Raw genomic sequence first — 23,205 nt, forward strand, 5'->3', positions numbered from 1 at the left:
TGGCCTCATGCTTATAGGATGATGATGAGGACCAACTGAATAGTGGATATTCCCAAAGTTCCTTAGTTAGTAGATTTTTAACTGCTTTAAAAAGATCATGGTACTTGGATCACATCTAACGACTGGATATTGGATATGAGATGTCATTAATGCTTGTACAGTCTTCTCAACTACACACAGATCCTACCATAACAAATCAATTTTGAAGAGTAGTTCCTTCCCTTATTAAACCTTAGAAAATTTTATTTTCAGACATTTGATAAATTGAAAATGCTAAGAACTTTAACAGTTCAGACACAATAAAAAATTTTAAGTGTCCCATAAAGTTCTGAAACAAATCAGAAATTGTTCAGCCTAAGAATTAAGGAACTTAATTAAAAGGATTAAACTCAAGATAAACAAATAAAATGATTCAGGTCAAACTGACCTCACCAGATCCATAGAATCTGACAACATATACCTATAGAAGTTTGACTTAATATTCATAAACCATGAAGAAAATAAAAATATTGTTGTTCAATGTTAGCACCTCTGTTATAAACTAGAATAGCCTTCAAAAAATTTTCAGTGGCTCAAAATATGTCTAGCCACAGCTCGAAATTCCAGGTAACATTTGAGTCTTAGAAATCTGTGCAATCCTGTTTTCCTAAACATTTAAAAATTAATTTTCATCTGTATGTATACATCCAGAATAAATTTTAGATCTCCTCTCATGGGTACAGTAAAAGGTCAATAATACACTTCCCTAATAAAATTTTCATCACAATTTTAAAAACATTTTCCTATTTTATGAAAAAATATTAGTTGATTTTTACCAATAAAATGGTAAAATTAGAGGCAACTATAACTTAAAATTACACAGCTTCTTAATGTTTTATTCACAGCATTCTTCATACAGAAGAAGCTTCACTGATATTTAATTTACTGCAGCATCCTGTTGGTGAAGCACAAAATTACATTAATTATAAACGAAGAAACAAAGCACTTTTGACTTTTTAAAATTATATATATATATTTATATCCAGTTGACAAATAGCATCACAATTATTACTGTATAAAAAACTAAAAATCACATGGAAGCTAAGGCCTAAGTCCTTATTCCAATTGTTCCTTTTTGTTCCTATCTAAGAGATATTAGAAATTAAATTGCAGTACCTCAAAAAAAAAAGTCTACATTATTTACATACAGTATGGAAAATAAAAGCTGCTTTTTGGCTAAGTTAGATTGCTGCTACCTACATTATTTACATTGTAAATGTTGGAAAAAATAAGCACTACTAACAAATACCATTTCAAATGAAAATATGTTGTGCCTGGAATTTTGTTCTAAAATTAATTGTATATCCTAATAAGTGTTTGTTGAATAGAATTTGACTTCCCATAAATCTACTGAAAATTTGAGAATTCCACTATGCTTCTTTATACTGCTAATCTAGATACTGTTAAGTACAATACTGTAATAATTACAAGCACTGAAGCTTAAATGAAACGATGGCAACATGTGTGTAGATGGAATTTTATTTAAAACTGTAAAATATAATGCCTTAATGTTTACGCATAATTACGAGACTACCTAATATTCTTTTCATCCTTTAAGAAGTTTCATATATGATAGTTCCCTAAACAGTGAAACCTTCCAGTAACTTACCAGAAAAAAGTTTAATCATATTATTGTTTTTAGCATTATTTTTCTAATATTTAAAAACATATCTAAACCCTTGGCAAAAACAAACGCAATCAATTCAGTGTAACAGACTGAGCTTTAAACCGTATTTTAATTTTCAATTAACTGTAACCTATCTGTTAAGTGAACCAAAAGTAGAATTTTAAATGACCCACTATGAAGCTTTTCAAATCAATTATAGAATGCATAGAAAAGTGGAGATAAATTTTTGGGAAGGTGTAAGGTAGTAAATGTGGAAAATGGTAAATGCTAGTTTCAATAACAAAAGTTGTACTAAATGCACATGAAAGTTAAATTAACACAGTATAAAAGAGAATAGCTTAAATAAACTGGGATTCACATATTACAATAGCAAAGTTATGACCAAATGAACTGAAGACATGAACAGTTCTGAAAATTCTCTTTTCAGCCTACTTCCAAAAGAAATAGTCAGGCTTTTTTCCTGTACATAGTTTTGAGCTTTGTCTATACCATATATAGTAGAAAAATAAATTCTTTAGCAACCTAGAAACAGTTTATAAAACTCTTAAAGTTTAATTTTCTTTGCCAGACATGCCGATGTTAAACTGACAGCTATAAATTAAAGCTATATAGACAATAGGTATAAGTAATATAGAACAAGTTAAGAATACTACATTTACCAGATTTTTCTTTTTAAAAATTACTGTACTTTCTTAATTCCTGTGTGCTTTGCAATAGGAATAATAGGGACTTTGTTTTCTTAGAAAAGATAATAACATGTAAGAGTATAACACAAATAAGATAATTTATAATATACATGTACTTCAACAGCAGCCTGGTTCATGTCAACATCTTGATTCTGAAGTTAAAATTAGAAGTACAATACCTAGGACATAACAGTTGGGAAAGACAATATTTATTTTAGGAAAAAATGGAGTAAATCAAACTCTTAGGAGCCTCAAATCTCAAAATCATCTATTTACTACAGTACACATAAGACAACCTTAAAATTGCAGTATGAAGATTACAATGTGGACCAAAGAATTTTTTCTTTACTACACAAAATATAACCTAGCAACAAAAAAACCATTTTTTCCCTTTCTGGGAAAAAAACCGGCATGGTTTGATAATGAACAAATTTTGAATAAAGCCTAACAAAATTTACCTATGCCACTTATTCTGAAAATTTTATCCATAATTTCGTGTTCTGGTTGTAACTTCACTAAAGAAATGTTTAACCTCCAAAGCAGCAGTCATTTACAGCAAATCTGGTACCAACATCAAAGGAACAAATTGGTTTAAAAAATGGTGCAAAAGCCACTTTGGATTTTAGTACAACATATCACAGAAAAGAATATGAATACAAGTATGCAACTTTATATATACATACTCCAAAGAGGCTGTCAGTACCCAAAGTATTTTTATTGCTATATTAGCAATGGATTTTTGGATATGTTTTTAAGGGCCACATAAAAATAGATTCAAGGGACAGATTTAAATTGAAGTCCTAGATTAAAATGTTTGGTTTAAAGAATTTTCTACAACAAATTTCATGTTTATGTATGAAAAGTTATATAACCTTATATGAAAATGTCATGAAGTATTTTCTACACTATACTAAATGTATTTCCCAAGAGGGAAAAAATTAAAATATCTAAAATATATTAGATTAAGATTACAAGACCATAATAGATCTTTTGAACATGCATCTGTTTACAGAATTAACAGTATACAAGATGTTTGTTTCATCATGGACTATAAAGAAATGAGTTGGTGACAACTATCCTTTGCACAACATTATCAACTCACTTTAGCCACAAGCATGTCCTTGGTATGTGTGTACAAGAAATATATCCATTTACCCCCATCAGATCATCCACAGGTTTACTTAGAAGATGAAGGTGCAGAAATATGTTAAGTGTACTTTTCTTTCTTTCAAACAACATCCCAAGCATGGCATAAGTAGCCTGAAATTATAAAATACTTAACTGGGCTTTTAGTTATCTATACAGACTGATAAAAGTAAATTAAGTTGCTCAAATTAGCACATCAAATAACAAAACCAGCCATAAAGCAGGCTGGAAAGCATTAAATGTTCCATATACGTGAGTTTTTAAATCATTTAATTTCTATAGAAAAATTTTATTCACAATATAATGTGACAGAAAATGCCACAGGAATGATATACTGATTGCAATAAGGTTGCATGCAACAGCAGCTTTGTATTTTATAGCTATTTTTGTTTATAAAAATTAAACCTCTCCAGTCATGCTTATCACATGGTCTTAGATTTGTAATGTAAATGAATAAGGAATACCACATAGTTCAAAGAGAAAATGTTTCATTATTTTGAATGTGAATTATCTGTAAGAAACATGAAGTATACTACTGAACCCTGAAACATGCATGCCTAGATTTGCTTTTGTCCAATTTCAGGCTGTCTGCAATCACTTCCTACTTATATAATACCAAGAGGATCCGTCTGTAACTGTGGTTGTATCAGCTGAGGTTGCAATGGTGGTGGTAACTGAAGCGGTACCATTGGTTCCACCAACTGTCCTGGGTTTGAAGGTGGTGGAGGAGCCACAGTGTTCGCAGTTTCCACAATTTCTCCATTGTAAAAGAAAAACTGACACTGTTGAATGAATGTTTCAACAACAGATTGATGGATCTTGGTGGTAGACAGAAACTCTCGATTTTCAAAATCAGGTCTCATCAAAGTTGGCCAAAAACAGATGGATAAGTTGTCTGCTGTCATTAGGTTGACTTTATTATGCTGACTGACCCTGAAATTATGATAGGAAAAAAAAAATTAGAAACCAGTCAAAACTCATTTCAATTAAAGAATCTGAGAGCTGGATAATTATTTCAGATGATTTGGTTTTACCTTTTTTAAAAATCTTAACTTCAAATTTAAAACATTTTCCTGCTTGTGCATTCCATGTTCAACTACATTCTAATAACAGAAAAAAGCAGTAAAATCCATTCCTTATGAGAACCAAAGATGGTTTTTACTTTGGAAAAACTATCATATCCTCCAACCGGGAGACTTTTCAACTTTCAAAAAACTCAAGTTTCTAGTATTCCAAAAAACAATCTTTTTAATCATTAACTACCTTGTACATCGTTACAAATTTAATTTCAATGACAACAGTTCACAGAGCAAATTCTACCTTAAAATTCTTTTGATCTGACAATAAATAATTTACAAACGACCATATGTTAACTATTTTGCATCCAGTCTTTTAAATATGTGAGCAAGCACTGCTACCATTGTCTGTAATAAACAAGAAACATAAGAAGCAAATCTTGAATTTTAACTCAAAATTATTAAATTGGGAGGAAAGTTTAGGTATTTTATCCAATCCTCTCATTCACACATGAAGAAACAGCCCAATATGCAAGGTAGCAGGAAAATTTTTTATTTGAATTTGTATATCAAAAAATTAAAAATCTAAATAAACCAAAGGACCCACACCCCCAAACACAGGAGTTGCTCATCTGAGGCAAAATAAGTGCTCTAAAAACATGTGTTCTGTGGTAAAAGTTATTACTATTTGTTAAGAAACTAAATTAGAATATTCAGAATAAAGTCAACCTCTGTTAAAATATAGTGTATAGAGGGGCCCAGTCAGGTGTGTCTATGTGGTAGTCAAGTATAGGTTCTGAAAATACCCATAGATTTGAAAGACATGAATATGGGCATCAAATCTAATTGTTGAGTCAAAAAGTACAAAGGAAAGGTAGCAAATCAGTTAGATGAGGGTGGTCAGGGTCCTTGAAGAGGTAATGTTTGAGTTGAGCCAAGGGTGATGGGTGTTAGTAAAACAGTAGGAAGAAAGAGTAATTTAGTCAAAACAGTGGTTCTCAGATACTACAAAGCTATAGTAATCAAAACAGAGTGGTACTGGCACAAAATCAGACATATGGATCACTGGAACACAAGAGAGAGCCCAGAAACAAACCCACACACCTATGGTCAATTAATCTTTGACAAAGGAGGCAAGAATATACAATGGAGAAAAGACAGTCTCTTCAGCAAATGATGTTGGAAAAGTTGGACAGCAGTATGTAAATCAATGAAGTTAGAACACTCTCTCACATCGTATACAAAAATAAATTCGAAATGGCTTAAAAATTTAAATATAAGACATGACACCATAAAACCCCTAACAAACATAGGGAAAACATTCTCTGACATAAATCGTAGCAATGTGTTCTCAGGTCAGTCTCCTAAGGCAACAGAAATAAAAGCAAAAATAAACAACTGGGACCAAATCAAACTTATAAGCTTTTGCATAGCAAAGGAAACCATAAACAAAATGAAAAGACAACCTACGGAGAGAAAATATTTGCAAAGGATGTGACTGACAAGGGGTTAATTTCCGAATACACAAACAGCTCAGTATCAAAAAACAAACAACCTAATCAAAAACTGGGCAGAAGACCTACATAGACATTTCTCCAAAGAAGACATACAGATGGCCAAGAAGCACATGAAAAGATATTCAACATCACTAGTTATTAGAGAAATGCAAATCAAAACTATAACGAGATACCATCACAAACTGCTCAGAACGGCCACCATCAAAAAGTCTACAAATAATAAATGCTGTAGAGGCTATGGAGAAAAGGGAACCCTCCTACACTGTTGTTGGGAATGTAAATTGGTGCAGCCACTATGGAGAACAGTATGGTGGTTTCTTAAAAAACTAAAAATAGAGTTGCCATATGATCCAGCAATCCCACTCCTGGGCATATATCCAGAAAAGATGAAAGCTCTAATTTGAAATGATACATGTACCCCAATGTTCACAGCAGCACTACTTACAATAGCTAAGACATGGAAGATATGGTGTGTATGTATGTATATATATATATAGAGATAGATAGATAGATAGATATACACACACACACACACAATGGTATATTGCTCAGCCACAAAAAAGAATGAAATAATGCCATTTGCAGCTACATGGATGGACCTAGAGATTATCATGTTAAGCAAAGTAAGGCAGAAAGAGAAAGATAAATACCATATGATATCACTTATATGTGGAATCTAAAAAAAAAAAATGATACAAATTAACTTATTTACAAAACAGAAACAGATTCTCACAGACACAAAAAACAAACCTATGGTTACCAAAAGTGAAAGGGTGTGTGGGGGATAAATGAGGAGTTTGGGATTAACAGATAAACACTACTATATATAAAATAGATAAGCAATACTGTATAGCACAGGAACTATATTCAATAGCTTTTAATAACCTATAATGGAAAAGAATCTAAAAAAAGAATATATATAACTGAATCACTTTGCTGTACACCTGAAAACTAACATGACATTGTAAATCAACCATACTTCGATAAAAAAGCAAACAAACAGATTCTCAGTGTGTATCAGAACTTCCTGGAGGGCCTGTTAAAACAGATTGATAAGTATGTCTGGGGTGGGGCCTGATAATTTGCATTCCTAACAAGTTCCCAGGTGATGCTGATGCTGCTGCTTTGAGGACTGAATTTTGAGAAAGACTGAGGCAGTCATGTTAAGATGTGATAAGGGACCAGGCACAAATTGATACTTTCGGTTAAGTCCTATTAGTTTAATACAGTGGCACTTGGTGTTGCACGGTGGAAAAGGAAAGGAGATTTAACAGAGTAAGTTAGAACTAGGCCACTTAATGATAAACAATTCAGATTTTTTTCCTTTAGGATGTAAGTGATCTTTACACAAAGAACTTTTAGAAAGATCATTCTGGCATCAGGATCAAGGGAGAATCAAGAAGAAAAATAGGCAGAGAGAGAGCTCAATGACAAACTAGAGTTTCCTAAATGAGAAATGATAAAATTTAAACTAAAGCAGTGGCAGAGGAATGAAAAGGAAAACTAATCAGGAGAAAAAACTAATTTGACACAATAACTCACTGAATATGGAAGGTGAGAGAAAATACATCCAAAGAACAGCTCCATGGATTAATTTTTGCAATCTGTCAATCACCCAATATATATTTATCATTTATTTCCTATACTGGAATGTAAAGTTCCATGAAATGTGATTATTTTATTTACTGCTATGTCTGTATAGGGTTTACAAGAGTACCTGTCACAAAGAGTACATCCATTATAATCAATAGTTGAGTGTTTGTTCTAAAATTTAAGTCTGATGATACTATTTCTCTGTTCTACTCTCTAGTGGCTCCCCATACCATTCAGAGTAACAATCATGCAATGCTTTTTTCATTGACAAAGTCTTGCTCCCCACCCCACCCCCCATAAATGTCAGCTGAACTCAACAGTGCACTTAGTGATAGACATGAAAGCAACCTCCTTGTCAGTAAAATATTTTGAGGACTAAAACTAATCAATAGGCTAAACTCTGGGTAGTACTGCCCTATCCTTCACTCTGCTCAAACCACACAGGCCTTTTTGCTGTTCCTCAACATGCCAAATATGCCTGTCATTAACTGTTGTATCACTGGAGTCAAACACAGTTAAGTGTCTTAATATAACATTGATGGTGGGCTAGCACTGTGATTCTTTGCATATGCTCTTCCCTTTGTCTCTTTTCCCTATTGTTTTTAATAAAGTCCAATTCTTGTTTCAGCACTTTAATCAGGCAATACAATAATATGTTCATATACCATCCCTACATTCCATATTGGGTAAGGTCTCCTGTAGTGCCCTGTACACATCTGTTAAATCATGAACCACGTTGCATGGTAATTTTCAAAAGAGGAAATTCCACTAATTATACTGCAATACTATGTGTGTTGGTATTTTCTCACAGACGGAGACCCCAGAGAAGAGTTACTAGAAGTGCTAATATAATTTTATGCTACATTGATAACAACAAAAAAACTTTAAACACTGCTTAATACTCTCTTTTAAGAGGTATAGACTGAAATGTATTTGTTTTGGACACTGACATTATTAGTTAAAAAAAACCAAACCTCAGTTCGTTAAAATGTTAGTAGAAAATACTGTGAAGAGTAGACTTTTGAAAAATGTAGTACAAATACTAATAATTCTATTCAGTCTCAATAACAACTTTGTGAGCTATTCTTCTTCTCATTCTTATAGTTGAGAAAAATCAAGACTTAGGCAGGGTGAAGTATTTGTCCAAAGCCACAGAACTAAAAATGTTTCAAAGCCAAGCCTATTTAATTCCACAGTCTTGAGCTTTACGCTATTATACAATATTAATATTGCCTTTCATTTAAGAAATGGTGTTGGGAAGAGTATCTTTATAGAAAAAAGTATAAACTTGAAGCTTAACATATTTAAGGCTTTTGATATAGGATTAATGTCCTGCATTTCAGTCACAGTCAAGGTGGATAGTAATATGAATTCAAGTTTCTAATAAAATTTCACTATGAAGAATATCCAAACAAAACAAGCAAGATACACAAAAGAGACACAGTACAAAAGAAGAGGCAATTAAACCACTTAATAAAACTTGGATTCTAGTTATAAGATGTGTCACTTGAGCATATGATTTCTCTCTTTAAACCTCAACCTTTCCAACTTCAAATAGGTTGATCTGGTTAATTATCTAAGTGTCATTTCATAACTAAAATTCTAAGATTCTATAGAAGAGAATTGTTAAAGAACAGCAGTGACAAAAAAAAAGTACTCACCACACTTATTATTTATATAATCATGTTAGATACTAAAAGGGTCATATACCTTTCTTTAAACAAGTTGATGAAAAATCTATTTTAAAAATACAGAAAAACTAATTTAGAGAACCAAAATTGAACTGCATGTTTAAATTAGTCTCTCTTTCTCTATTCTATGATCACCCAATTTATAAAGTTACGTGTTTGAAATCCGTAGTGCATTTGCAAAAACGAAAAATAAAAATACCTGTTTAGATGTGTTATTACATATCTGAATACATCATAGTTAACAGGATGAAATTTCTTAACAATTTCTTTCAGTGCATGAAGACGTTCTGTTTTATCCGGGATTTCTGTAAAATTAAAGTAGCGAGGAATTTGTGTGAAACACAAACATTAAAAAATATTGATAAAGCTTCCTGCTATGCTTATTGTATGAGACAATCAAGAATGTATATAAAGCATATCAGGAGAGGGAAACAAAAACAAAGAAAATGTTGTAAAGAGCCTGCTAATAAACAGACTACCATCTATTTACAATAGCCTTTTCACAAGTAAAGCTAATAACTGAAGATCAAAGTAACCTGGGGGTGGCAAAATAGGAAATGGTATATTAGTAATTTCTCTAAGCAACTTATATAACTAGATACTGATTTAGAATTAACTAATTACTTACAAATCTGTTAGGCTCTTAATATTCATGCTACAGATAGTAAGTATTTTAGGCTTTGTGGGTGAAACTACTCAACTCTGCAGTGGTACAAAAGCGGCCACAAACAATATGTAACTAGAGTGACTGTGATCCAACAGAACTTTAAAAATCTGAATTCATATAATTTTAGTATTTCATAAAATTTTCTTTTAATATTTTTTCAACCATTTAAAAATGTAAAAAAACATTCTTAGCTTGCAAGCCTTCTGAAAACTGATGGCACGCTAAATTTGGCCCACAGGCCAGTTTGCCAACACCTGATTTAAAGCATTATACTTATTTATAATCCACTTAGCTTATAAAATATTGTTCTTCACAAGTAGCACAAGCAGTACAAGCATTTAGCTCAGTTACTTTCCAAATTTACACAAATTATGAAACAGGATAACTGAAATGTGGCTCTGCTGTAAATGGGAGAGGACAGAGTGCCTTACTGCTCTGCTCTTCCTCATTCAGTTCATTCTTCTAAAATAACAATGGATTCCTCTGGAGGAGGCCAGTCTGCCAACCAACTCATGGTAGTACACTAAGTACTAACAAATTTCTCATTTGCCACATATTACTTCTAAATCAGCCCTCAATATTTCCTAAGTAGGGAAGTTCTGAGGCTATTGTTCATGGCCAAAACGTAAGAAAATCTAAGCTATCAATTGGACTATTTTCCTAGTTTTCGTATGAGAGAATGTATAAGGCAACTGCATCTTATGACAATATACTGAAGTGGATTTCAATGAAAAGAAAATTAACTGAGAACTTTAACAATAAGTATTATAAGTAGTCTCATGCTACAGAGCTTGAAGACTTGTAATCAAAAGGAAATATTAAAGAGAAATATTTAGAAACTACATTAAATTTAGCCATTGAGAACACAATGTGGATTAAGCACTAGGTTACCTGATACTCAAATAGACCTTTGGTCTCATTTTCCAGATAACAAATGAGTATTTGATTCATAGAAACATCTGGATGAATGATGATGCCAAGTAGGAATCAATACTGAATGAGTACCCATTTTCCTGTCTGTCTTTTTCAAAAACTGAATTAAGACATGAGGCCAAAGTTAATTTCTTTGACTTAAAAAATATTTATATACACATGTGTACAGACCATACACAGGTTAATATGTTACTAAAGTACATTACAGATACATTCATTTGAAGACTTAATTTCTTTTTTTCTTTTTTTTTTTTTTTGCAGTAGGTGGGCCTCTCACTGTTGTGGCCTCTCCCGTTGCGGAGCACAGGCTCTGGACGCGCAGGCTCAGCAGCCATGGCTCACGGGCCCAGCCGCTCCGCAGCATGTGGGATCTTCCCGGACCGGGGCACGAACCCGTGTCCCCTGCATCGGCAGGCGGACTCTCAACCGCTGCGCCAGCAGGGAAGCCCAAGACTTAATTTCTTTTTCTTACAATGCCTTTGAGTTTGAATTAAAAACACAAATCTCAAACTTCTAGTATAATGATCTAACTTCTAAGAGCACCTAGTCATCTGGGAGCCTAGATAAAACTATTTATTTAAAGGGAAAGAGCTTTAATAAACAGTTCTAGAAGCTGAATTTTTATTAGCTACATATTCTAGTGCATGACTGATTTTAACACAAAGCAATCAATGTACAAACCCCACTATCATCATCCCTCTCAAAAAAAAAAAAGGAGGCTTTTACTTACTTGCTGCTTCCAATAGCTCTGGATGAAGAGAATACGGAATTAAAGGATCTGGTAGATCTGCAAAGAAAGCTTTAAGAGCTCCAGCTACAGCATTTACTGTTACTTCCATTGATACTAGACTGATATTATGATCTATAAGACAAAAATAAAAATTAAAAACTATAATAAATTTAAATTTATTACAGGAGAAGTAAGTTAAAGGGATACTTGTAGATCCAAAGACATTTAAGTCTTCTCATGGACCACCTTTCTTCACAGGCTGATTCATCCCTCCCCCATTGTTTTAATATAATTTTGCCTGACAAACTATAGATAAGGAAAGAGAAAACCAAGTAAGAAGCATTTTCTGTGACAATAAAAAAATGCTATTAGGCTTGTCAGTATATGAGACATCTCTCTTCTTTTGAAACATTCTGTTCACATAAGCTATTTAAAAGAGGCCATAAGGAAGCAGAAAGACAAAAGATAGGAATCATGCATATAAATTCAAGTTTTGATGGATGATGGATGTTCACTAAACTTACTGTGGTAATCATTTCATGATATATATAAGTCAAATCATTATGTTGTACACCTTATACAGTACTGTATGTCAATTGTTATCTCAATAAAACTGGAAGAAAAAACAAAATCACTATACCTCATGGAGTATGCTTAACTGGACATAAAAGGGGTAAAAGGTGAACACTATTTTATTGTTTCAATATACATTATTATTCTCACATTGCAGGACCACTTTTGTGTGTTTTTTCTACAATATTATACTGCAAGCCAATATAAATTGTAATCTACAGTGTAAATCTACTAGTTCCCTGGTGGAGAAATTATACTTAAAAAATTTTAATATAAAACACTTTAAACACTTATCAGTGAAGTTCTGACTTAAAAAATAAGAATGTAACATATTAAAGGTATATCATAAGGTTAATTTGCTATTAAAAAAGTAATATTTTCCTTATTATAAATACAATGAATATTTATAATAAAAAATTACTCCCATAACCAAGAGATAATCACTGTTTATACTTTAGCATGTTTCCTTTCAGCCCTTTTCTGCTCATTAAAAAAAAAAATATATATATATAGATAGATTTTATATTGGATTTAATTTTTAAGGCATTATCCAAGGTTAATAAAATTTCACAAGCAACTTTTAAAAACTTTTTGAGGGGGCAGGTAACATTTCATTGTAATTTCAAACTTGCAGAAAATTTGCAAGAATAATAAAAATACAAAGAACTCACATATATCCTTAACCAAGAATCACCAATCCTTACATTCTGCCCTACATAAACAATTCTAATGGCTACAAAACATTCTCCCAGATATAAAAATTTACATAATATTCTATTACTGAACATTCAGATTTATTTCATTTAAAAATATTATAAAGATGTTATGATAACAACTTTTATGTACTAAAGCTTAGGTCCTTAGGCAGGCTATATTCCTTGTAATAACAGCTACCCAGTGAACATTTAACATGGTGCCTGGCACAGAAAACTCGTTATATGCATTATCTCATTATTCCTCAGTTACTCTTATCACTCCCATTCTAGATATGAAAAAGTTGAGATTTAGAAAGGTTAACCTCCCTAGGCCACAAAGACAGTAAGTGGCAGAACCAGAAAACAAAACCAGAAACTCTAATTCAAAAGGCCCTGGTACTGACGACTACTCTTCCTTCATTACCTGAAGTGAAATTGTACCAATTTGCTAAAGTCTAAACAGTTCTTCTAACAATTTTTTTTAAATGAAATACCATGCAATAATGTATGGTATTTGAAATATCATGCAATAATGAAATACCAGTCTTTCAAAGCAAGGCACACACACAAACACCCCACCCACCACTCAACTTTACCATTTACCACTCAACATTTTACCATTTCAACACATATAATCTTCATTATTTTATACAGCTATCTAGTATTCTACTTATCAACAGGATTGGTCCCCCTACCTTTAAAACAAAATACAAACAATGCTGCAATAAATATCTTGGTATGCTTACACAAAGACTTTTGTAACTTAAGTATTTACAAATAGAATTTCTCCAACAAAGCTACCTGAAGCACCCATAACCAACAGCATACAACATACCTGCTTGCCTACACTCTACCAACAATCCTTTCCACTCACATAATAAAATAAATACAACCTTTTTGTTTTAATTTTTATTTCTTTATAACTGACAGAGGTTGAGCATATTTTCATATATTTGTTGGTTGCTTTCTTCTGATATGAATTGCTTAATCTAGCAAAGAAATTCCACAGCCACACCAAGTTTACAGTTTGTCCCCTGATCCTGTTTGCTTTATACACTATTTCATACAGAAGTTTTACATTTTTAGGCAGTCTAGTTTATCATCTTGTTCATGCTTTCTAGGTTTCACGTCAAGTTTAGGCCTCTCCCTACTCCAAGATTATAAATATATTCACTCGTTTTTCTCCCTAGAACTTAGTTTTCATTTTTTGCATTTAAACCTTTGATCTCATACAGATTTCCTTTAATATGAGTAGGAAATTCAGCTTTTTGAAACTTCCTAATGGTTAGTTGGCCCAGTATCATGAAGGAAAAAAAAAACCTTTTAAATCACAACTTTAAATAGGTGCAATCTGTGATATACAAAGATGATGATGCATCATAACTCAATTTATTGCTTCTCTAATTCTGGTAATGGATTTATAGCTCTCCCATTTGTTGACTGTGGTATCTGTTCCATTAAATACTTCCAATACTACTTCAAAACTTTCTCCCCTAAACATCCATATTCTTAGGAGGTTTTCATATGAAATTTCAATGAGGGAAATAATAAAACAATGATTTTATTTTATCTTCTATAATTATCTTACCTTGATCAAATATATATATAAATATATCTATAATTATCTTCTTACCTTGATCAAACTGCTTCTGAATATTGTCTTGATCAGTTTTGTTCCCACTAACACGGTACAGTCCTTCAGTACATAATCCTAAAAGAATAAAGAAATAAATAGACTTTTACACACGAATATATAGCTATAACAAAGAATTTACTTAACCTTATGTACATCTTAGTGACTTAGAAAATATGGTGGTAAAATATTTTTAAGAATAAAATATTCTTGAGCATTTCATTTAAAGTAAGTTCTTAATGGACTACCTTAATTTTAAACCATTTAGCCTACCCAGTTCCATGTAAAATAAGATACATTTCTTCCTAGTCCACTAAACACAGCTAAAATTCCTAAGTGCAATATATTAAAAACGTCAAAAGACTCTGAAAGGTGGAGAGAAAGTGAATTTGAATAGCAACCACAGAATCTGAAGAACAACAACACAGTGAGTTCCCTGGGTTTTCCTTTTGCTTCTTACGTATCTTAGACCAGGCAACAGAGAAGCCTGCAACCCAGAAGTACCAATGAGCACAGGCAAAAAAATAAAAATAAAAACAAAACACCACTCAGAAAACCAACAAGAAAAGCCAGTTCTCTCTAGTGAAAGGATTGGGAAAGGTGCAGACTAGGAAGCAAAAACATTTTTTACTGTTACTGCCCTACTACAGCCAAACACCATGGAATCCACTCCTCCTCATCCACATCAGTGGAACCAAGTAGGGAGACTAGAATTCTACCTCTGCCAGCAGTAACAAAGGTGCCCCTTCCCCTCTCTAGAGTGTCAGCAAGGACTGAATGGCAAGTCTGAACTTCTACTACCACCTTGAGGTAAGAGGTACCCTCCCCTCTTCACCATGGTAGTCAACAGAGGCTGGTAGAGATCAAGTGGGGAGGGGAGTCCAATCTTCCAGCCCCACTTTGTAGTAATGAGGCAGCTGCACTTCCCCTGCCTGGTGCAGTGTCAGAGGAGGCCTGCTAAAATAGATTTAAATAAGATCCAAAGTTTCACAGCATACTATCCAAAATGTCTAGAATACAATAATAATAAAACTAAAATCATTCATCATTCCAAGAACCAAGAAAGTCTCAACCTGAATGAGAAAAAACAATTAACAGACACCAGTACAAAGATATCAGTTGTGGAATTATCTGACAAGGATTTTGAAGCATCATAAAACACTTCAGTGAACAATTATAAACACACTTGAAACAAACTTCCCAATAGAAAGTTTTAGCAAAGAAACAGAAACATAAGGAGGAACTAACTGGAAATTTTAGAACTAGAAATACAGTAACAGAAACAACAAATTCACTGAATGGGATCAATAATAGAAAAGTGATGACAGAGTAATGATAATGAATAAATGAACTTGAAGACAAATCAGTAGAAATTACCCAATCTAAAGAAATTAGACTTAAAAAAAATGATGAGCCTCAGGGATTTGTGGGACAATAACAAAAGATCTAATATTTGTGTCATCAGCCGAAAACCTATCTCTATGTTCAATGGGAAGTTTCTGAAAGCACTTCTGAAAGAGACTCCATTTGATAAGGCATTGTATTGTTCTGATCCCAAGGAGAAAAAAAGAATCAACAGAAACGCAGAATTTGTCAAATTTATCCCTGGACAAATGTCAAGGTGCTTGTATGGGACAATATGTTATTTCTAATTTTTTATATTCAGAAATTCATGGTCATAAAGGTAGCAAAAATCCACTGATAAAAGTGTCAAAGTTATTAAATCCAAAGTTTTAACTTCAGTGAAGCATGGCAGACACCACCAAATAACCAAAATTATTATCATCTACAGTGGGACAAAATAACATCCTATCCCAACAGATATGATGCACTTAGAAGGATACAACATTACTTTGGTGGTATTTCTAACAAAAATGCATAATTTGAATCTAATAATGAGGAAACAGTAACCTCAAATTGAAGGAGAAATAAAAAGTTCATTTGTACAGTAAAATGCCAACCAATAAACATACAAAAAATGAGAGACTAAAAAATAATCATCAACGGAAGCTAAAACTAGTGGCTTAAAGTCTGATAGTCTCAAAGTCAAGAAAAACAAAAGAAGCTGAGCAACTCTCCCAAACTAAAGGTGTTAAAAACGACATGATTACCAAAAGCAGTGCCCATAGATTAGATCCTGAAGTGTCTGCCTAATAAAGAATTAAAAACACCCAAAATGTCAATAATGCTGAGGTTGAGAAACCCTGACATAGTGATAAGCATTTATTTGCTAAATGAAAATTATAAGGTGCTTAATCATCCATGATAAAAAATCTTGCCTTCCATTCACTAATAAATGAGTGACTTTAAAAAAAAAAAAGAGGAAGCCAACTCAATTATCTAGACGTGAATTATACAAGTTTAACTTTGACTTAAATCACCCAAAGTATCTATCCTGGGCCTCCAAGTAATATATAGGTATTAAAAATCTATACCAATATTCCAAAACTAAATTTAAAATATGTTTGAACCAAATATCATCACCTCTTTTTCCTTCATTAGAAAGGTAACTAATCCTTACACTACACAGAACTCTTGATATCTGAAGTTCTAAAATGGTCTAAGTTCTCTTTGAGTTGCTAACAGATACAAGAGTTTCACTGAAGTCATAAAACAGATTACAAATGGTAAAGGAGAAGTAAGGTGTGTAGATAATCCACAAGTTAGATTAATATGTCCATGGGAAGTGACATCAGCAAAAGAGATAGAGAAAGGAATTTTGGGGCTTGGTTCCCCCATAAAAGCAACTAATGAGCAGCCAAAAAGTATCAGAATCAACTTCTGCAGAACCTCTGGAATCTAGTAAAAAAATTACAACCACCATTAGAAGGCTTGCTGAAGAAAGAAGATTTAAGCTGCCCACCTACCATTCCCGGTGCCACTCTAGACGGGCAACAACCATAAGGAAGGCAGCCTGCACTCTGGGTTTAGGTTTCAAGTGCCAGAGGGAGCAACACAGATCTTATTCTCAAAGAACTGTAGTTGCATATTTTGACCTGTCTGGTGGCTCCCAGAAGAAAGAGCACAAGGGCTTACCTATGTTTCACTATGTTAAAATATTCAAAACCTCTTATTTTCAACAAAAAAATTAAGAGGCATGGAAAGAAGCCAGTATGGCCCATTGTAGAAAAAAAAGAAATTAATAGAAACTGTCCATGAGGAAACCCAGTCACTGCACTTACTAGACAAAGACTTTAAATCAATCTTTAAAGGTGTACAAAAAGCTACAGGAAACCATGAACAAAGAACTAAAGAAAACCAAGAGAATGATGACTTAACAAATGAAGAATATCAATAAATACAAAGAAATTATTAAAAGAACTAAAGAGAAAATCTGGAGCTGTAAAGTATAATAACTAAAATGAAAAATAAACTATAGAGGTTTAACAGCAGATTTTAGCAGGCAGAAGAAACAATGAACTTAAAAGACTGGTTAATTGAGATCATCCAGTCTAGGGAGCAGAAAGAGGAAAGAATGAAGAAAAATGAACAGAGCCAAAGAGACTTCTGGGACTCCATCAAGCATACCAACACTAGCATAAAAACTTTCCCAGAGGGGAAAAGGAGAAAGAAGAATATCTGAAAAAATAATGGCTGAAAACTTCCAAATATGAAAAAGAAACCTACAAATCTATACATGAAGCTCAATGGACTGAAAACAGGATAAACTCAAAGAGACCTATATAGGACAAAGGAAATAATAAAAAGTAAAATGGATATAAACAAAATAAAAAGTAGAATACAAAAATAAAAAGGTAGAAAAACAGAGAATCAACAAGGATGTTTGCTTTCATTACTTCTAATAAACACTGTACTGGAGTTCTAGCTAGATTAGGCAAGAAAAAAATAAAAGGAATCCAAAGCATAAAAAAATTAAGTAAAATTAGTCCTAATTGCTGATGAAAATACTTACTAAATATAAGAACTGACACCATAAAACTCTTAGAAAAAAACACAGGAGTACATTTTCATGTCAATGGGTTTGGCAATGGATTCTTAGATACAGCACCAACACATAAGAAACAAAATAAAGATAAATTGGATTTCAACAATATTGAAAACTTTTGTGCATCAAAGGACATTATCAAGAAAAACAACCTATAAGATGGGAGAAAATATTTGCAAATCATTTATCTGATAAGGGTCTAGTACCCAAAGTAACTCAAAGCTTTCCCACTACGATCAGGTACAAGGCTAGGATGTCCCCTCTCACCATACCTTTCAACATCTGGTTGAAAGTACTGGAAGTTCTTGTACTTGCTAAAGCAATAAAAGGAAATCAAAGGTATACAAATTGGGAAAGAAGACGTAAAACTATCATTTTTCACAGATGACATGATTGCCTATGTAGAAAATCTATCTGCCAAAAAAATCCTTGAACTAGTAAGTGATTATAGCAAGGTTGCAGGATACAAAAATCAACTTCTTCCCTTATATACCAAGGAATAAATGGACCTTGAAATTAAAAACACAATACCACTTACATTAGCATGTCCCAAAATAAAAATTTTCTAACAAATATGTACAAGATCTATATAAGAAAAACTACAAAACTGATGAATGAAATCAAAGAACTAAATGCAACTGACCCTTGAACAATGCAGTAGTTCATCCATGTATAACTCATAGTTGGCCCTCTGTATCCACTGTTGCTCCACATCCACGGATTCAACCAACCATGGATTGTGTAGTACTATAGTATTTACTATTGAAAAATATCCAGGTATAAGTGGACCCACGCAGTTCAAACCCACGTTGTTCAAGGGTCAACTAACTGTAAATGGAGAAATATAACATGTTCATGGAAAGGAAGACAAAATAGTCAGGTTGTCAGTTCTTCCCAACCTGATCTACAGATTCAATGCAACCCCAATCGAATTCCCAGAAAATTATTCTATGGTTATCAACAAACTGATTCTAGAGTTTACATAGAGAGGATAAGACTTAAAGCCAAGACAATATTTAAAGAGAACAAAGTTGGAGGATTGACGTTACATGACTTTAAGATTTACTATAAAGCTACAGTAATCAAGACAGTATGGTATTGAGGAAAAAAAGAGGGAAATATTCAATAGATCAATGGAACAGAGTAGAGAGCCCAGAAATAAAGACCCATTAACAGTCAACTAATCTTTGACACAGGAGCAAAGGCAATAAGAACAGAGCAAAAACAGTCTCTTCAACAAAAGGTGCTAGAAAAATAGGACATTCATATGCAAAAGAATGAATCTAGACACAGACCTTCACCCTTGACAAAATGAACTCAAACTGGGGACTTCCCTGGTGGTCTAGTGGTTAAGAATCTGCCTTCCAATGCAGGGGACGTGGGTTTGATCCCTGGTTGGGGAACTAAGATCCCACACGCCATGGGGTAACTAAGCCCACACACCGCAACTACTGAGCCCGCGCACTCTGGAGCCTGCATGCCGCAACTACTGAGCCTGTGTGCCACAACTAGAGAGAAGCCTGCACGCCGCAACGAAGAGCGAGCATGCGTGCCACAATGAAAAGATCCTGCATGCTGCAACTAAGATCTGACACAGCCAATTATATATATATAAATATATATATATATATATATATATATATATATAAAATGAACTCAAAATGGATCACAAACTTAAATGTAAAATGGAGAGCTATAAAATTCCTAGAAGACAACATAGTAAAAAACCTAGATGACCTTGGCTACAGTGATGCCTTTTTAGATAAAGACACAATCTGTGAAAAAAATATTGATAAGCTGGACTTTGTTAAAATTAAAAACTTCTGCTCTGTGAAAGACAACATCAAGAGAATTAGAAGACTAGTCACAGACTGGGAGTAAATATTTACAAAACACACATCTGGTAAAGGACTGTTATCCAAAATATACCAAGAACTCTTAAAACTCAGTAATAAGAAAACAACTCCAGGGCTTCCCTGGTGGCTCAGTGGTTGAGAGTCCGCCTGCCGATGCAGGGGACACGGGTTCATGCCCCAGTCTGGGAAGATCCCACATGCCGTGGAGCGGCTAGGCCCGTGAGCCATGGCCTCTGAGCCTGCGTGTCCAGAGCCTGTGCTCCGCAACGGGAGAGGCCACAACAGTGAGAGGCCTGCATACCACCAAAAAAAAAAAAAAAGAAAGAAAAAAAGAAAACAACTCCATTGTAAAATGGGGTAAAGATCTTAACAGATACCTTATCAAAGAAGATCTATAGATGGCAAATAAACATATAAAAAGATGCTCCACATCACACGTGACTAGGGAATTGCAAGTTAAAACAACAATGAGATACCACCATTAGAATGGCCAAAATCTAGAACACTGACACCACCAATTGCTGACAAGGATGTGGAGAACAGGAACTCTCATTCAATGCTGGTGGGAAAGCAAAATGGTACAGACACCTTGGAAGACAGCTTGGTAGTTTCTTAACAAAATTAAATGTCCTCTCCACACTTCTACTGCCAGGGGACTGGGTTCGATCCCACAAGCTGTGCAGTGTGGACAAAAAAAAAAAAAAAAAAAAAAACACCCCCCAAAAAACTCAAAAAAACAAAACTAAATGTACTCTTACCATACCATCCAGCAATCATCCTCTGTTATTTTACCCAAAGGAAGTGGCAACATATCTACACAAGAATCTGCACACAGATGTTTACAACATTTATTTTATAGCTATAGCTATGTTTACTGCATAACTGCCCAAACTTGGAAGCATACAGGCTGTTCTTCAGGAGGTGAATGGATAATTTAACTGTGGTACATCCAGACAATGGAATAGTACTCAATGCCAAAAAAGAAATGAGTTATTAAACCATGAAAAGACATGGAGGAAACTTAAATGCGTATTACTAAATGAAAGAAGCCAATCTGAAAAGGGTACATACTGTATGATTATTACAACTATATGACATTGTGGAAAAGGTAAAACTATGAAAACAATAAAAAGATCAATGGCTGCCAGGGGTGAGGGAGGTGGGGAGAGATGAATAGGCAGAGCACAGAAGATTTTTAGGGCAGTGAAAATACTCTGTATGCTATTATAATGATGGATATGTCACTATACATATGTCCAAACCAACAGAATGTACAACATTAAGAGTGAACACTAATGTACACTATGAACTTTGGGTGATTATCATGTGTCAATGCAGGTTCATCCTTGGCAAAAAACGTGCTATTCTGGTGAGTGATGTTGGTAATTGGGGGTGAGGAGGGTTTCACATGTGGGGGGATGGGGGTATATGGGAAATCTCTAAACCTCCCTCTTGATTTTGTTATAAACCTAAAACTTCTTAAAAAAAAAAAAGATATAGGGCTTCCCTGGTGGTGCAGTGGTTGAGAGTCCGCCTGCCGATGCAGGGGACACAGGTTCGTGCCCCGGTCCGGGAAGATCCCACATGCTGCGGAGCGGCTGGGCCCGTGGGCCATGGCCACTGACCCTGCGCGTCCGGAGCCTGTGCTCCGCAACGGAAAAGGCCACAACAGTGAGGCCCGCGAACCGCAAAAAAAAGGAAAAAAAAAAAAAGATATAGACATATATAGATACATCAAAGCTTATAAGGATGAAGTAACACCAATGGAGCGAGAGTCTTTTAGCAATGATAAGTGACACTTCAGGGACAAGAATGTTACAGAAATAAGAAGGCTAAAGGCAGTATTTTTTTTCCTCAATCAAAAACACTGTTTTTAAATATGGGGGGGAAGCTATATTAAAAATATATATACATATGTATCTCTTTAATATCCAAGAAAAAGCAACAACAGTGTTCCAATCTTTCATTTTGTTACTTTCTTTACATATAATGCTTAAAAATACGTAACGTAAACATGACATACATTATTTTCATTCCATTTTCAAAATAACAGACAAGAGGCCTTATGTTAATGATAAGGAAACAAACTTAGAAAAGTGAAGTGACTTGCTAAAATTAGAAACTGGGCAAGCCAGGGTCATTAGTTTGTCTCACTCAATATATAAAAGGAAATATTTTTGACATGCTACCCCATTTGTTTTATGCTAGGTGATTTCCTCTCTCTGCATGATTTCTATCACTGGGGTTGGGCATAGCAATTTCATGTCTAGTCATGTTTCCTAGAAAATAAAAATGCGAGCATTGATGTAAACAAAAGGGTAAGTGCCATTATTGACTGTTTCAAGACATATCCAGAAATACGGAATTACTGAATAAACCATAATTATCAAGATGTTAGATACGAAATATAGGTCATAAAATATAATTCTAAAGTATCTTATCAAATGGAATGAAGTTTTGCTCATATAATAAAAATATTACAAAACCATGTTGAGTTTTCCCCTTTTGAAAAAGCTGTATGTTTAAATGTGTAAACATTTAGAAGAAGAAAAATCTATCTCTTGCTCATGAAATCACAGGTGATTTTTTCAGTTCTATTCCTTATGGACTCATCTGTACTTTTTTTCCTGCTGTAATGAAATAGATAGCTCCTTTCCTTAAAACAAATCAAAACAAACAAACAAAAAAACCCCTGGCTATCAAATATCACCTGTAAGCGATAATCGTAGTGGAGCCTGGGCTAGAATCCAAATGTGTGACCTCAGACAAATTACTTAATTTCTCTGGGCCTCAGTTTCTTGCTCTGTAAAACAGAGATAGTAAATGCACACACACGCCATAGAGGTGTGAAAATTAA

The 23,205-nt window shown here is 33.8% G+C and overlaps 1 protein-coding gene across 2 annotated transcripts in view; it reads right to left on the bottom strand.

The window, feature by feature from the left end:
- Positions 1-631: 631 nt before the first annotated feature.
- The window catches only part of ARHGAP5 (Rho GTPase activating protein 5), a 75,019-nt gene continuing 52,445 nt past the window's right edge, over positions 632-23,205 (bottom strand). The window contains exons 4-7 of one of the 2 annotated variants that reach the window (XM_060004705.1): positions 14,547-14,624; positions 11,646-11,777; positions 9,515-9,620; positions 632-4,431 (exon numbers count right to left, since the gene is read on the bottom strand). In XM_060004705.1, coding sequence (XP_059860688.1) covers positions 4,104-4,431; positions 9,515-9,620; positions 11,646-11,777; positions 14,547-14,624 — 644 coding nt within the window. In that variant the 3' untranslated portion in view covers positions 632-4,103. The remainder of the gene's footprint in view (positions 4,432-9,514; positions 9,621-11,645; positions 11,778-14,546; positions 14,625-23,205) is intronic. The other variant, XM_060004704.1, reaches the window with a different exon arrangement.

Source organism: Delphinus delphis, chromosome 2 (assembly GCF_949987515.2).
Source record: "Delphinus delphis chromosome 2, mDelDel1.2, whole genome shotgun sequence".
NCBI lineage: Eukaryota > Metazoa > Chordata > Mammalia > Artiodactyla > Delphinidae > Delphinus > Delphinus delphis.